Below are 13762 nucleotides of genomic sequence, written 5' to 3'. Positions count from 1 at the left end.
AAACCATGTGTTCTTCGATCCATGCGAAAATCATGCTTCTCACATGGATCCATAAAAATAATAATTTATACTTTTGAATAAGACAGATCCAATTTCATTTGTCAACTACTTGCCATTAGACGTGTTAAATGGGTTCTGTTCATTTACTTTTTAATTATATATAAAGAGAAAGGGTTGCTAATGACGTGTTTACTTACATTAAGAGGAAATATATTAAAAGAAAAATTTATATCATTCAATTGTAAACTATATATAATAAGATTTTTGACTTATATAGCAATGTAAATTACTATTGGTCCAAGACTTAATCCTCTTAAGCATTGTAAAGGTCAAAACCTTGTGTTAAGTTAGTCATTAACAAGACAACTGTTAAAATCTTATTTTATAAAAAAAGAAACAAAATTTAGATGTAATTTTGTTTTTTTAGTTTATCTAGTTATTATGATGATTTTTTCAGTCTATGTATTTTAAATGATTTTAATTTATAATTATTTTATAAATAAGTAAAGTTTATCCAGTCAAATAGAGCATAATAACATACAAGAAATGATGGTTTGTGATAAAAAGTTAGTTTTTGTTAATAGATGTTACATGTGATATGAAAATAAATGACATGATATAAAATATTTTGCTTAAAAAGCTTCACCACACGAAAATATCTAATCATAATGTTTACAGTGAGAAGATAAAACAGGAGGTAGAGAATATGGCCGGAAGCAGCAGTTCCGATGGCAGAGCAACGGCAGCTCTGTTGGAAGAATCTGATGACAAGGGAAGAGAAAACAGAAGATGGTTCAACAAAGTGTTGGACATGGAAGAGGCCAAGCACCAACTCTTGTTTTCGCTTCCAATGATTCTTACCAACTTGTTCTATTACTTAATCACTTTGGTTTCTGTGATGCTAGTAGGTCACCTTGGAGAGCTTCAGCTTGCTGGTGCTACTCTTGCAAACTCATGGTTCAGTGTCACTGGTGTGGCTCTCATGGTAATTCATTCTTTTCTCCCCCTCCTTTGCCTTTCTTTTCCTCAGTGTGTAGTATGATAAATTGTTTTTTAGTTATCAATGTAAGGACTTTTTTCAGACAAAAAGTATTGTATTCTTATACAGCTTCTGAATCTCTGCTTAATTGTACAGGACAGACTTTTCAATTTAAGCAGTAATTGCTCTGTTACCAGCTCACCAACCACAATAAATGTTTGTAAACCTACTTAACTAATTGCCATTAATGATTCACAACTCTTTCTGCAGTACAAAAAGTCTTCACTGTGTCTTCTTTTCAGTGCATGTTTTCACCATGTCCAGAATAATAAATTTTTTACTGAAATAATTGTTTTCGAAACAGTGAGTGGTATAATTACATGAACATGAAAGATTATATCAAAAATTCGTCACATACATAATAAACTTAACATCATAGCATTTTCTCAAAGCTCATAGATTTGAATGCAGCATGACTAAATGTTGTTTATGACAGATAAAAATATTGAGAAAATTATATATATTGAATATGAAGATCTTGAAGAAGATGACTTAACCATTGTAATTTGCAAGTGGTTGTGGCAAGGGCGTGATTTTTTTCATGAAGAAGAAGAAGAACGTGAAATCGTGGTCGGCTTCTTTGAGTTCCATGAAATGAGAGACGATCCTAGGAAAATGCAAGACCATGTGGTTTAGCATCCGGTGTTAGGACAAGAGGTCCAATCCAAGTCACTAAAACCCTTCAGTTGTATCTTAGTATTTGAAGCAAAAAATAATTCTTTTTAAGGGTTAGTTTAATATATTGAAAGATATGTTGAGCCTCTTGATGATAATGATGTGTTGTACATTCTTGAAGAAATTGACTAAGAAGATGAATAGCAAAACAAATATCAGGTTGAGTGGTAGTGAGATATATAAAAGTCTTCCTATAAGTCTACGATAAGACTCTGCATCTTGAAGAGGAAATTTAGGATCAAAAGAGGCTTGACATCACAAGCAAGAGGAGTGGAGTATGGTTTGCTAGTAAGCATTCAAGTGTCATCAAGAATATCCAAGGCATACTTCTTTTTCAAACCATTTTCTACTAGCTTGCTTTAATCTATACAAGGATTTTGTCAGTCTACAAACTTGATTCTGTTTGGATTGTATAAGACTAGGAGAATGTATCATATATACTTCTTCATTAAAATCTCCATGTAGAAAGGAGTTATCAACATCTAACTGATGTAGATGCCAATGTTAAGTTGCAGCCATGACCAAAATAAGTTTGATCGTGGTTAATTTTGCTACTGATGAGAAAGTATATAAAAAATATATTCCCTCAAGTTACATATAAGCCTTTGCTACAAGGTGAGCATTGTGTTGTTCAATGGAGCCATCAACCTTGTATTTAATGTTATACACTCATTTACAACTCATAGGTATCTTATCAGGTGGTAAATCAGTCAAGCAGAAGTCTTGTTACCTTAAAGAGATGACCATAATGTAATGTAAAGGCTTGTCAGATAAGGAATTATAAGATAAAAAAAATTGTATAGGAAAAACAACTTTAAGTTGTGAAGATAAACTTTCAAAATAATAGAATTATTGATTTGATGATGATAGTCCACTAGAAACTTTGGAGCACTTATGACCCCTTTGGAATATCTAAGATCATGATTATCATTGATGTTGTTAATCTCTGCTTGAACTTGAGCATTTATGCTCTTGATATGTTCCAAATCTTTTCTGGTGGAACTACTATATGATCACTATCTTCATTTATGCTACTTTTAGCAATTTGTATTGATCATTGTTGTTGTACTTTAAAGGTTCAAGAAAAAAAATTGAAACATTGTTGAACAAAATTATTAACAAAACCTTTATCAAGATCTGAAATATTGTTTAAACATATCTATTTATAAAACAAATGTCTTTGTTTATCAAGAATCACATAATCTTTAACACCATTTTTTAACCAAGAAAAATACATTTCCTAGATTTGGAGTCAAGTTTAGTTTTTTCATTTTCTATGGTGGAAACAAAACATAGGAATCTAAAAACCTTTAAATTAAAATAGTTAGGAGGAAGATTATATAATATTTCATATGGATATTTTCCATTAAGAGAAACAAAAAGAAGTTTGTTTATTAGGTGAATATAATGAGAAACAACATAATGCCAATATGTCTTATATATATTAGATTGGAAAAAAAAGCTACGAGTGACATTTAAAATATTTTAGTACTTTCTTTCCACAATAACATTTTGTTGTGGAGTCTCACACAAGTTCTTTGATGCAAATACCAAGTTTTCACATAATTCATCATAATCAAATTCTTTACTATTATCAATCTAATGATTTTAACATTATGATTAAACTGATTTTTTACATACATGACAAAACTGAATAAAAGAAATCTAGCTTCGCTTCTAGTCTTCATGAGATAAATCCAAGTATATCAAGTGTAGTAATCTACAATAGTAGGGAAAGCTTATGACCATGAGCAAAAGGAATAACAAGAGGTCCCCATATATCAACATGTATAAGAATAAATTTTTTAAAGAAACAATATTGTTTTGTTGGAAAGGAAGCTTATGTTGTTTAGCAATGTTTCCACAATCAAAATGTATGTAAGGAAAATTTTGTGCATACATGTTCAACAACTTTATCATAAGCATGTCCTAATCTAAGATGCCAAACATTTATATCGATTTTCTTATAATTTTATTCAGCATTAACGCAAAACTGAATTTTTTTTGGAATGGAAGAATGATAAAGATAATACAACCCTCTATTCAAATCAACCTATACAATCATCTTGAATGTATCATTGTCTTGAATCTGGGAAAGCTTGTATGAAAGTTTGTTTGTCAATTCAAATCCATAATGTAACATTCAACCAAAATCAAATTAAAAGTAAACTTAGGTATATACAAAACATTAAAAATTGTGAAGTTTTCAATAAATTCAATAGTACCTTCATAAATAGCTATAAAATAAAATAAAATGAAAACTTAACATGAACAAGTTTAATCTTATGAAAAGAAATAAAATGTGTTTTAATGTGAACTTAACATGAACGAACAAGTTTAATCTTATGAAAAGAAACAAAATGTGTTTTAATGTGAGTAACATGAATAGTTGCACCAGTGTCTACAATACAAGAAATTTTACCTGTGTGTGATTCTAGTGCAAAAGACTCACCATTATGACTATATATATAATTAACGTTATGATTGGATGAGTCTTACAAAAGATTCAGAAGCTTTTGCATGTGTTCAGCAGAAAAATGGTTACTTTCTTGTTTCAGATCTTGATGGTTATTTTGCACATAGGTGTTTCTTGAGTTGAGATTGCACGATTGTTCATTTCCTTTGTCTAAATTGTTTGCAAAATATTCAATTTTTTGCTTGTACGATGAAGGATATCCATGTTTAGAGTAGTAGTCATATATAGTGTGATTCATCCTCTGATAATATGCACATTGTTTACCTTGAGTAGAATAATGTCCTCGTCCTCTACATGGTATATCACAAACACAATCCGGTATAGACATTAGGAACTCAAGCTCTTCTCAAAGAATCTTGAGACCAGTATAGAACTGAGTCATATTCCTTTCTCCTTGTTTAAGGACATGAATTTCTTGAAGTAAATATGAAATTCTAAAATAATCACCTTTTAAAAACCTTATTTTCAAATCTTTCCAAATATTCTTGACAATGTCAATGTAGATTATGCTTTTAGTAATATGAGGAGATAAGGTGCGTGTGATTGAAGAAAGTATCACATTGTATCTCTCCCAGACTTCAATCTTCAAGTCACTTGTTCAGAAATTTTGATACTTTCATCTCAGACTTCTGCTCCAAGAATAATAGTTGATAGTGTTGGAGAAACAAGAACTATTCCTTGATTCTCTTCACGATGCAAATAATATGGGCTAGAATGATTTAAGAGATAATCCATGGTTGAAGGTTCCCTGATAAAAAAATAAAAAGGAAACCAGGAAAGAAATAAGATAGATAGCGGAAGCAGAGTAGGATTTAACCGGTTTTGTTACCATAAACATAAGGAAAGGAAACCAGGAAATAAACAAGATAGATAACGGAAGCAGAGGAGGATTTAGCTGAGTCTGACACCATATTGAATATGTTAGTTGATGGTATTGACGGTATTAGTATCCATCTTCACAGCAGCTAAGAAAGGGATAATTCTCTGTATGAGAATTTCATATTTATAAGGCATGTAAGGCAAACGAGAATGAGGTAGAAGAAAACTTTCTGAACATTTATTCTCTTACTGAAAACATTCACGGGACTTCCTATATATAGGAAACAAAAACTGAAAACCAGAAAACCTAAACAACAGAGCAGATAACCAGTATCTTAACACTATAGGAATCAGAGAATATTGTATAGCTTTATTACACCATGAGTTGATACTAAATTTAAAGTAATACCTCGTGACTTCTCAATTACAATATTCAATGGACATAAAGACAAATCCCCTTTAAATGCTCAATGATGTTCATGTTTGGTAACTTGCACCCCTTCATCTAGTAACACTTTATTTTTGAATTATTATTATTTAACTCGTGGTTCATACCCTTTATTCTTGTCTTAGGTTGGTTTGAGTGGGGCACTGGAAACATTGTGTGGGCAAGCATTTGGTGCAAAGGAATACTATAAGCTGGGAAGTTACCTACAAGCCTCGTGCATCATATCTTTTATTTTTTCCATCATTTTATCCATTATTTGGTTCTATACAGAACCCATCCTAGTGCTGCTTCACCAATCTCATAACATTGCAAGAACGGCTGCTCTTTATATGAGGTTTCTTATGCCGGGATTGTTTGCATATAGCTTCTTGCAGAACATGTTGAGGTTTCTTCAGACACAATCTGTAGTAATGCCATTGGTTGTACTCTCAGCTCTTCCTTTGGTTGTTCATATTAGCCTTGCGTATGGTTTGGTTCAGGTGTCAGGTCTGAGTTTTACGGGTGCACCAGTTGCAGTTTCTATTTCACTGTGGATATCAATGCTGTTACTAGCCTTGTATGTAATGTATGCTAAGAAGTTCAAGCAGACATGGCAAGGATTTTCAATGCATTCATTCCATTACGTACTTACATACATGAAACTAGCTCTGCCCTCCGCTGCAATGGTATGGTATGAGTCACTAACCACCTTTAACTTTTATTTCCCTTTCACTATTGATCTTAAAAAGCTGAATGAGAGGCACTAGCTTCATTTGCTAAACTTACATCACAATTTAAGCCTAAAATCATCTTTACAAACCGGGTTTGTAAGGTCAGAATTGTCCACTTATATACTGTAAATAATCTTATATCATGAGATATACACATTGATCGTGGATCTAAATAGGTCCAATAACATACTGTGAATTACACTGTGAATTACAGGATAGATTTATCAAATTTTTTTAAGATAAACTTTGATATTATATTAAAAAATAAACTTGAAGCCTAACTCATTATCACAAAAGGAACTTGTAAGATGATAATTGCCCTTTTTATATCTAATAAAGGGAGGATGTCAAATAAATTTAGTTATCAATATAAAATCCTTGTAACTATCCATTGTTTATGATATGCAAGTTTGGAGTATTGGGCTTTTGAAGTTATGGTTTTCTTAGCTGGACTTTATCCTGACTCGCAGAAAACTACTTCTTTGATTGCAATTTGGTAAGATTCTAATGGCTTTATATTTCTATTCCTAATTAAAATGAGAGGTTCATGTAATTTAATACCGTTAATATTCAAAAACTATACAGTGCAAATACGGAACTCATTGCCTACATGATCACTTATGGTCTCAGTGCAGCTGCAAGGTTAGTTGGTACATTCCCTATACTTGCACTGTTTCGCATCTTTTGTGATACATGTATTGAAAAGTTGAAATTTTATTTTAATAGCACAAGGGTATCCAATGAACTAGGAGCAGGCAACCCGGAACGAGCTAAACATGCAATGAATGTCACTCTCAAGCTCTCTCTCCTCCTTGGGTTCTGTTTTGTTTTGGCACTTGGATTTGGTCATAATATCTGGATTCAGTTTTTCAGTGATAGTTCTATAATCAAAGAGGAGTTTGCATCAGTGACACCTTTGCTTTCCCTTTCCATATTACTAGATGCCATCCAAGGTGTCTTGTCAGGTTTGAATTCCTCATTACTTTTAACCTGCTATCATTGCACCTTCAACATTAACTATAAATTCTTAAGAGGTAAATTCTGTTTAATGCTGCAGGGGTGACCAGAGGATGTGGCTGGCAGCACTTGGCCGTTTACATTAACCTTGCAAGTTTTTATCTTATTGGTCTGCCAATTTCATGTCTCCTAGGCTTTAAGACCAATTTGCAGTATAAGGTAAACAAAATATTTGTTGGACATTCTGGTTATGTTTGTTCTTATGTAAAAAAGAATCACCTTGAGTCTGAGAAACAGTTTGCCTTCACTAGTTTTTCTAATATATTTGTCTTGACTTTGCTTTCTGATATATAGGGTTTATGGATTGGTTTGATTTGTGGACTGCTTTGTCAGAGTGTGACTCTCTTCCTTTTCACAAGGCGTGCCAAATGGTCTAAATTGGATCTTTCCCGCGAAGACAAAGAGAAAAACCATCCTCTTCTTATTTAAACTTACGCCATACTGACATGGAATTATGAAAAAGAAAAGGTTCACATTCTATTTGTAAAAGATGATCACACATGGGTTGGAATTAACATAATTTGGCATAACATTTCTTGCTTATCTTCACCAACACTTCTTTCTTTTTTGGTATCTACTATTTTCATGATAATTTTCATTTACTAACTATCGCAGATAGAAGCGTTCTTTATGACTTTTGAACTCAATGAGTTCATCTTCATGGAGCTAAGAGATTAAAACATGAGCATTAATTGCAAAGGAGTTCTAAAATTGTTCTTATTGAGAATGAGTTGGATTCGTCCGAAATGAATGTTCGAGTTGTTTGAATGAACCGACTTTTTCTATGAAGGGTTGTCAGATTTATGATTAAAAATAAAGTGGTAGTCCACCAGCATAAGGTTTTTCGACGTGTAAGTTAATAAGAGTTTTTAGATAATTAAGTAAAATGTGAGTGAAAAAGTATTGAGTGAAGAAGAAAATTTCATGAGATGGTATTTAAAGGCTTGTGGGCTTGTATAATATCTTATAACACTACAAGAAAATCATGAAATAGAAACCAATTTTAGATACAAAAAATAATTAGTTGCTATAGTGACTAAATTAGAGACCATTTTAGGGACTAAATAAATTTTTGGTTTCTAAATTAGTTTCTATTATTGTTAAATGGTTTTTTACTACCAAATTTAGAAACTAAATAATTGGTAGATAAAACCTTGGTAGCTAATTAGATACCAATTTAGAAACTATTTAACAATAATAGAAACTAATTTAGAAACCAATTTTTTTTTTAGTTTATAAAATGGTCTCTAATTTAGTTACTATTGCAACTAATTATTTTGATATCTAAAAGTTGGTTTCTATTTCATGATTTTCTTTATAGTGTAAGTGATTCAATTATCGAATATAAAGCTAATTTCTATGGAAACGTGAATCAATTATTTTCCAGTATTAGCGAGATATACAGTAACTACAGGTGGGTTAAATACACGATTGTAAGTGGTTATTAATTGCTCCATGCCTTCCGATACTTGGTAGTACACAAATCCCCCAAGTCCGGGAACCCGATTTTAGGGTAGTCAAGTTTTTATTTTGAGCTTAAGCTCTTTTTTGCATTTGAGTCGAGCTCTTAGAAATAGGTCGGGTTTTCACGACTAATCATAGGCCAGGCTTTGCGATTATCTAAACACCTTGCTGGTTCGAGGGTTTTGGATTCAACAATCCAAGCTTGATGTAATTAAGGTGGTAATTAGCGCTTATGAAAGGTAATTAAAGCAATAATAATGTGATATAATGATGAGAAGATTGAAACCCCATGCACATTAATGAAGGGTTTCTATATATAATGGTGAGTTATATATTTTTGAGATACCACGTTAGTTTGGCAATTGATGTTTCATTCTAAAGTTATTATGAAGGGACATGTTGTCCTAGACCGTTGTAATGCTTTGTGTTTTGGCATAACATTTTAAATGTTAGGGTTTTAATGAGGGGTTTCCATAAACTTATAAAACAAAAGAGTAAGTATTGTGCTATTTTTTCTTTAGTTGCTTTTGTTGGTGCGTTTTGTTCTCGTGCTCTTCGCTCTCCCTGCTCTTTGCTTTCGTACTCCCTAGGTTTGTCTCTGCAATCATTGTACCTCCTCATTAGGTATTTCTACCACCTATATTTCTTCTTCATCAACTTTTTCTTCTTAAAGTAGAGAGGTTGCTTGCATTGAAAAAGATCTCTCCACGAGTCGTACTAACTTGTTCTCCGTCGAAGGGGACAAATGTTATTCTTGAGGGCATCCCTGTCATGGCAATGGTGGTTGTTATTGCATCAAGGAGGAATAAGGTTAACATCGCTCTGGCTAGGCGCAAGGCTCCTTCCCAAGATGTTGGGGATTCTTTCTAGCTAAACATGGACAAGAAGGCTAGTTAGGACAAGTTCCTTTCGATCTCAGGTATGTTGCTTCTTATGCCTTCGAGTTCATCTCGAAGGATAAGGTGGGGGAGTTTGTCTCCACCTTTAGTGTATGCCTTGACGCAATAATCGAGTTGATCGTGGCCAAGCCATGCACTAAGATTGACCGAGTCTACATGAAGCCTTCGCCGAATACTGAGGATTTCACTTAAGTACTTCATTAAAGAACTTGATATTCAATTTCCTTTATCTCCCTTCGAGTGTCTCATGTTGATTTCCATGAACGTGGCATCAAGTCAGTTGCATCCCAGTAGTTGGGCTTTCTTTAAATCCTTTCAAATACTTTGTACTTATCTTCACATACAACCCTCAATAAATACCTTTATGTACTTTGATAAACTTAAGAATGGTGTCGAGATCGATTGAGTTTCACTAAATGGAGCCCAATTTGAACATGTTTTTACAATTTATTCCTCCTTTTTCAAAAAATTCAAACATAAAATTTTCAATTTAAAGTTTGAACTATGAGACCAAAGGAAGCGACTAGTCTTTTATCCCAATTTTACACCTAGATTTCCCCTATATTGGCAAAGGTCGGGCAAGTTTAAGTCCTGCGCCAAATATCTACTCTCTCCTGAGGAGAGAGTGGATGTAGAGTTAATAAAGAACTTACTTTTCTCGATTAGCAGCCAGAAACTCCTCAGTGTGCCCCTTGCCAAGGATTCTCATGTTTTGTTCCTAGGTAAGGCTCTACATTTATTTTCTTTGTTTGATTTCTATAATGTAGTTAACTAACCTCATTTTTTTATGGGCAAAGTATTCAACTAAAAGAAGTTGTGTACCAAGTTTGGGGCGCTCTCCTTAGCTGACCAGAAGAGTCTGAATTCTTCCGTTGCAAAGCATAAGAAAGCTAAATGATGTTGGCCCTTTGAAAATTTCCTAGAGAAATGTCTAGGTAATCCAGAAGAACAAAATTGTTGAGGTCGTCGTGGTATCGCCTCCTCTAGTAGAACAGGGTCCAACTCTACAGCCTATGCCAACAACTTCTAAAGCGATGCTTATTGATCCTCGACCTTCCGTGTTGCCATTGTCGGGTTTAATCTGTCGCGAGAAGGATGACCCCCTACTAAGACAACTTTGGATTCTATGTTTGGAATTAAATTAACCACTACTAAGAAAACTTCTAATTATTTTAAATTCTTCAAAATTAAAATCAAATAAGTCGAATACAAAGACAATCCTAGAACATCTAAAGCAAAGTAGGCTATAGAAATTTTAAAGACAAACATATACCAAAATAAAAGAAAAGAGAAGGTATGATCACTCTTCACTCAAAATTAAAGCAAGAAATATCCATAAACCAATAAGTGCAAATCTTGAAAAAAAAATCAAAATGAAATAGGACAAAACTCTTTAATTCAGTTAAAATGAAAGCAAGGAACCTCCTCCAAACAAAACTAAAGAATATTTTTAAGACAAGCAAGAAAAGGACTAATCAAGAAAGCTAAACCAAATTAGGAATTTGAATGTAGACAAAACTTTAAAAACAAGAATATCAATAAAGGAGTTTGAAGACTCTAAGAAACTTACTTAGATTTAACTATGAAGCACTAGAAAATATCAATGTTAGAAGGATAAAACTCTACAAAATATGAACACAATCTGCCACATACCTAGAATCATTTAAGCAAATTGATTTGAAATGTGAATACATATAACTTTCTTTGTTTTTAAATTTATTCAACTCTCCAAATTCATCTTATACACATTTTTTATTCACTTTTAAAATTCTAAAGTTAATTTTGATCTGGATTCAAATTATGTGAACACTTACATTCTATTCTTAGAATTAAATCAACTACTACTTATTGAAATAAGGGGAAACTAAGTTCAAGAACGGAGGGGGTTGAATTCTACTTTGAAAGATTTTCCCAAATAATTGTTTACAACAATTCCGACAAAATTTTAACAGATTGTTTTCTAAAACAACAAATTGATTTTATAGTTGAAATACACTGATATAGAAAATGAATTTGTTTTTATTAAAAATCAATTGATTAAAATCTTTAATACACATATCTTAAAACATAATCTTGTAAATTAAAAATATAGTTTGAGAAGATCTAATTTTTCTTAAAAGAAAAAAATATATGAATTAATTTCAGCAGGTTATTATTGAAATTAACAGATTGTTTTTATGATCAAGAATTACATAAAAGAGATGTTTTACTTATTATATGGCAAGTGCAGAAGCTTTTAAGAAAACCTTTGATTATATCCAAATTAATGAAAACTTTTTAAGTAGTGAATTGTTTCAATATATATTGTTAATCAATAACTAATACAAATCGATACAAAATATATCAATATTCACTATAACACCCAATATCACTTGTCACAAAAGTTTCAGATATTACAAAGAATAAAAAAAGTTCGTAGGAAACAAAAACAACAGATTGATTTTTTAAAACATCCAATTGATTATACCGGTGAAAATTATTATGCAGAAATATTATAAATTAATGATAAAGAACGCATAAAAGACACCAAGATTTTATACCGATTCACTCACAACAGAGCTACATCCAGTCTCACCTCACACCAAGGTGGATTTCACTCAAACAATGCAATTTCTTTACAAGAAATAAAAAACAGTTCTTGAACACTACAAGAACATAAACCACTCACTGCAACATCCTATCACATCACAGTAGTGATACACACTAAGAAACCCTATCTTGGCCCCTATAGTTACAAAAATACAAAAAATAATAGAAGGAAACGAATTAACCTTGACCATGAACCAAAAAATACAATAGGACCTCTCAAATTCATAGCTGCAATGAAATATCTTTGACCTTAATAAAGATGATCTTTCAAAGACTATTTCTTTCAAAAACTTTTATTATTAAGGCTCTCATATATGTAAAATTGTAAATTGAATGAGTAACCTTTTTCTGAAACAATGCAAACCCTTTTATAGAGATTTAACAGAAATGGTTCTTATTAAAAGAAAGCAGTTAAGTAAAGTCAACCTGTTAAAAAATCAAAACAATATGTTGATTTCTCTTAAAAAATGTAATATGCATGAAAACTGAATTTTCTCAAATAGAAAGTACTCAAACTAAAAACATTTCTTATGTTACATGTAAAAACATGGTTTTTAAAATATAAAACATATTTAAAAAAAGTTTAAAAAATTTCTAGTATTTTCAATCAATTGATTTAAAAGATAACAGATTGAAAAATTGTAACTTTCCAAAAAAAAAAACAAATTAAAATAGTTCAAAAACTTTTTAACCAGTTAAAAACTATTTGTCCTTGGATTCATCATTATTTCTTAAGGAAAAAGATAAATCGAGACACATAAAATAGAAATTAAACTACTTAGACACTTAAGGCAACATGGTTTCAACATGACTTCATCAAACACCAAAGTTGGATCCTTGAGATGTCCAACACTACTAAGACAACTTCTAATTGTTTTGAATTCTTTACAATTAAAATCAAATAAGCCAAATATAAATACAATCCTAGAACATGTAAAGAACATATGACTCAAGCAAAGTAGGTTATGGAAATTTTAAAAACAAACATATAAGTAATTTCATTGACAAGGAATTTAGCACACCAAACTGAAATGTGCATAAATGAAACATAACCAGATAAGATAACAATTTCAACTCAAATTAAGCTCAAATAAAACCATGCTCTGAGTACCACATTATATGAGTTGAATTTAAGATTACACATATTTTCATAAGTTTCACTTGTATTAGAAGTTGATTTGACATTTATGGTGACAACCCAGTGAAGATCTCCACTGGACATGTACTTAGCCAAGAGGTTAAGTAAGTTTGAAGGTTCTCCTCAAAGAGAAAACGAGAAAAATACACACACACACTAGTAGATTATATGTAGCTGAATGGAAAAGACAACACAATTAAAAGACATTGAACAAAGGAGATTAACAAGAAAAAGTAGAAAAGAAGGAGACACTTAGATGGATGAAGATGATTCAGTGAAGATGGAAGCATGGAGGTATTCATGCCACTTGGAGGAGGGATCCAAGATAAGTGAAAAAGAGTTGCCATTTGAAGACATCCAATAAGACTTAGAGAAATTCATGAACACTCAGGTTCTCGCTCAAGCGAAGTGTCTTTACTCAAAATTCAATGTGAAATACAAGAGGGGGTGACCACCTATTTATAGTGATAGGTGCCATGTGGTTAGGA

At 31.9% G+C, this 13762-nt stretch overlaps 1 protein-coding gene across 1 annotated transcript; it reads left to right on the top strand.

The window, feature by feature from the left end:
- The first annotated feature begins 609 nt into the window (after positions 1-609).
- Positions 610-7733, top strand: LOC137835182 (protein DETOXIFICATION 19-like). The gene is made up of 7 exons (XM_068643557.1): positions 610-985; positions 5583-6127; positions 6577-6663; positions 6753-6809; positions 6894-7132; positions 7225-7343; positions 7479-7733. Exons 1-7 carry the CDS (start codon positions 707-709, stop codon positions 7611-7613), a joined length of 1461 nt encoding a protein of 486 aa, XP_068499658.1. The 5' UTR covers positions 610-706; the 3' UTR covers positions 7614-7733.
- Positions 7734-13762: the final 6029 nt, after the last annotated feature.

Source organism: Phaseolus vulgaris, chromosome 5, assembly GCF_000499845.2.
Source record: "Phaseolus vulgaris cultivar G19833 chromosome 5, P. vulgaris v2.0, whole genome shotgun sequence".
Taxonomy (NCBI): domain Eukaryota; kingdom Viridiplantae; phylum Streptophyta; class Magnoliopsida; order Fabales; family Fabaceae; genus Phaseolus; species Phaseolus vulgaris.
This window is presented reverse-complemented; position numbering and strand designations above follow the sequence as displayed.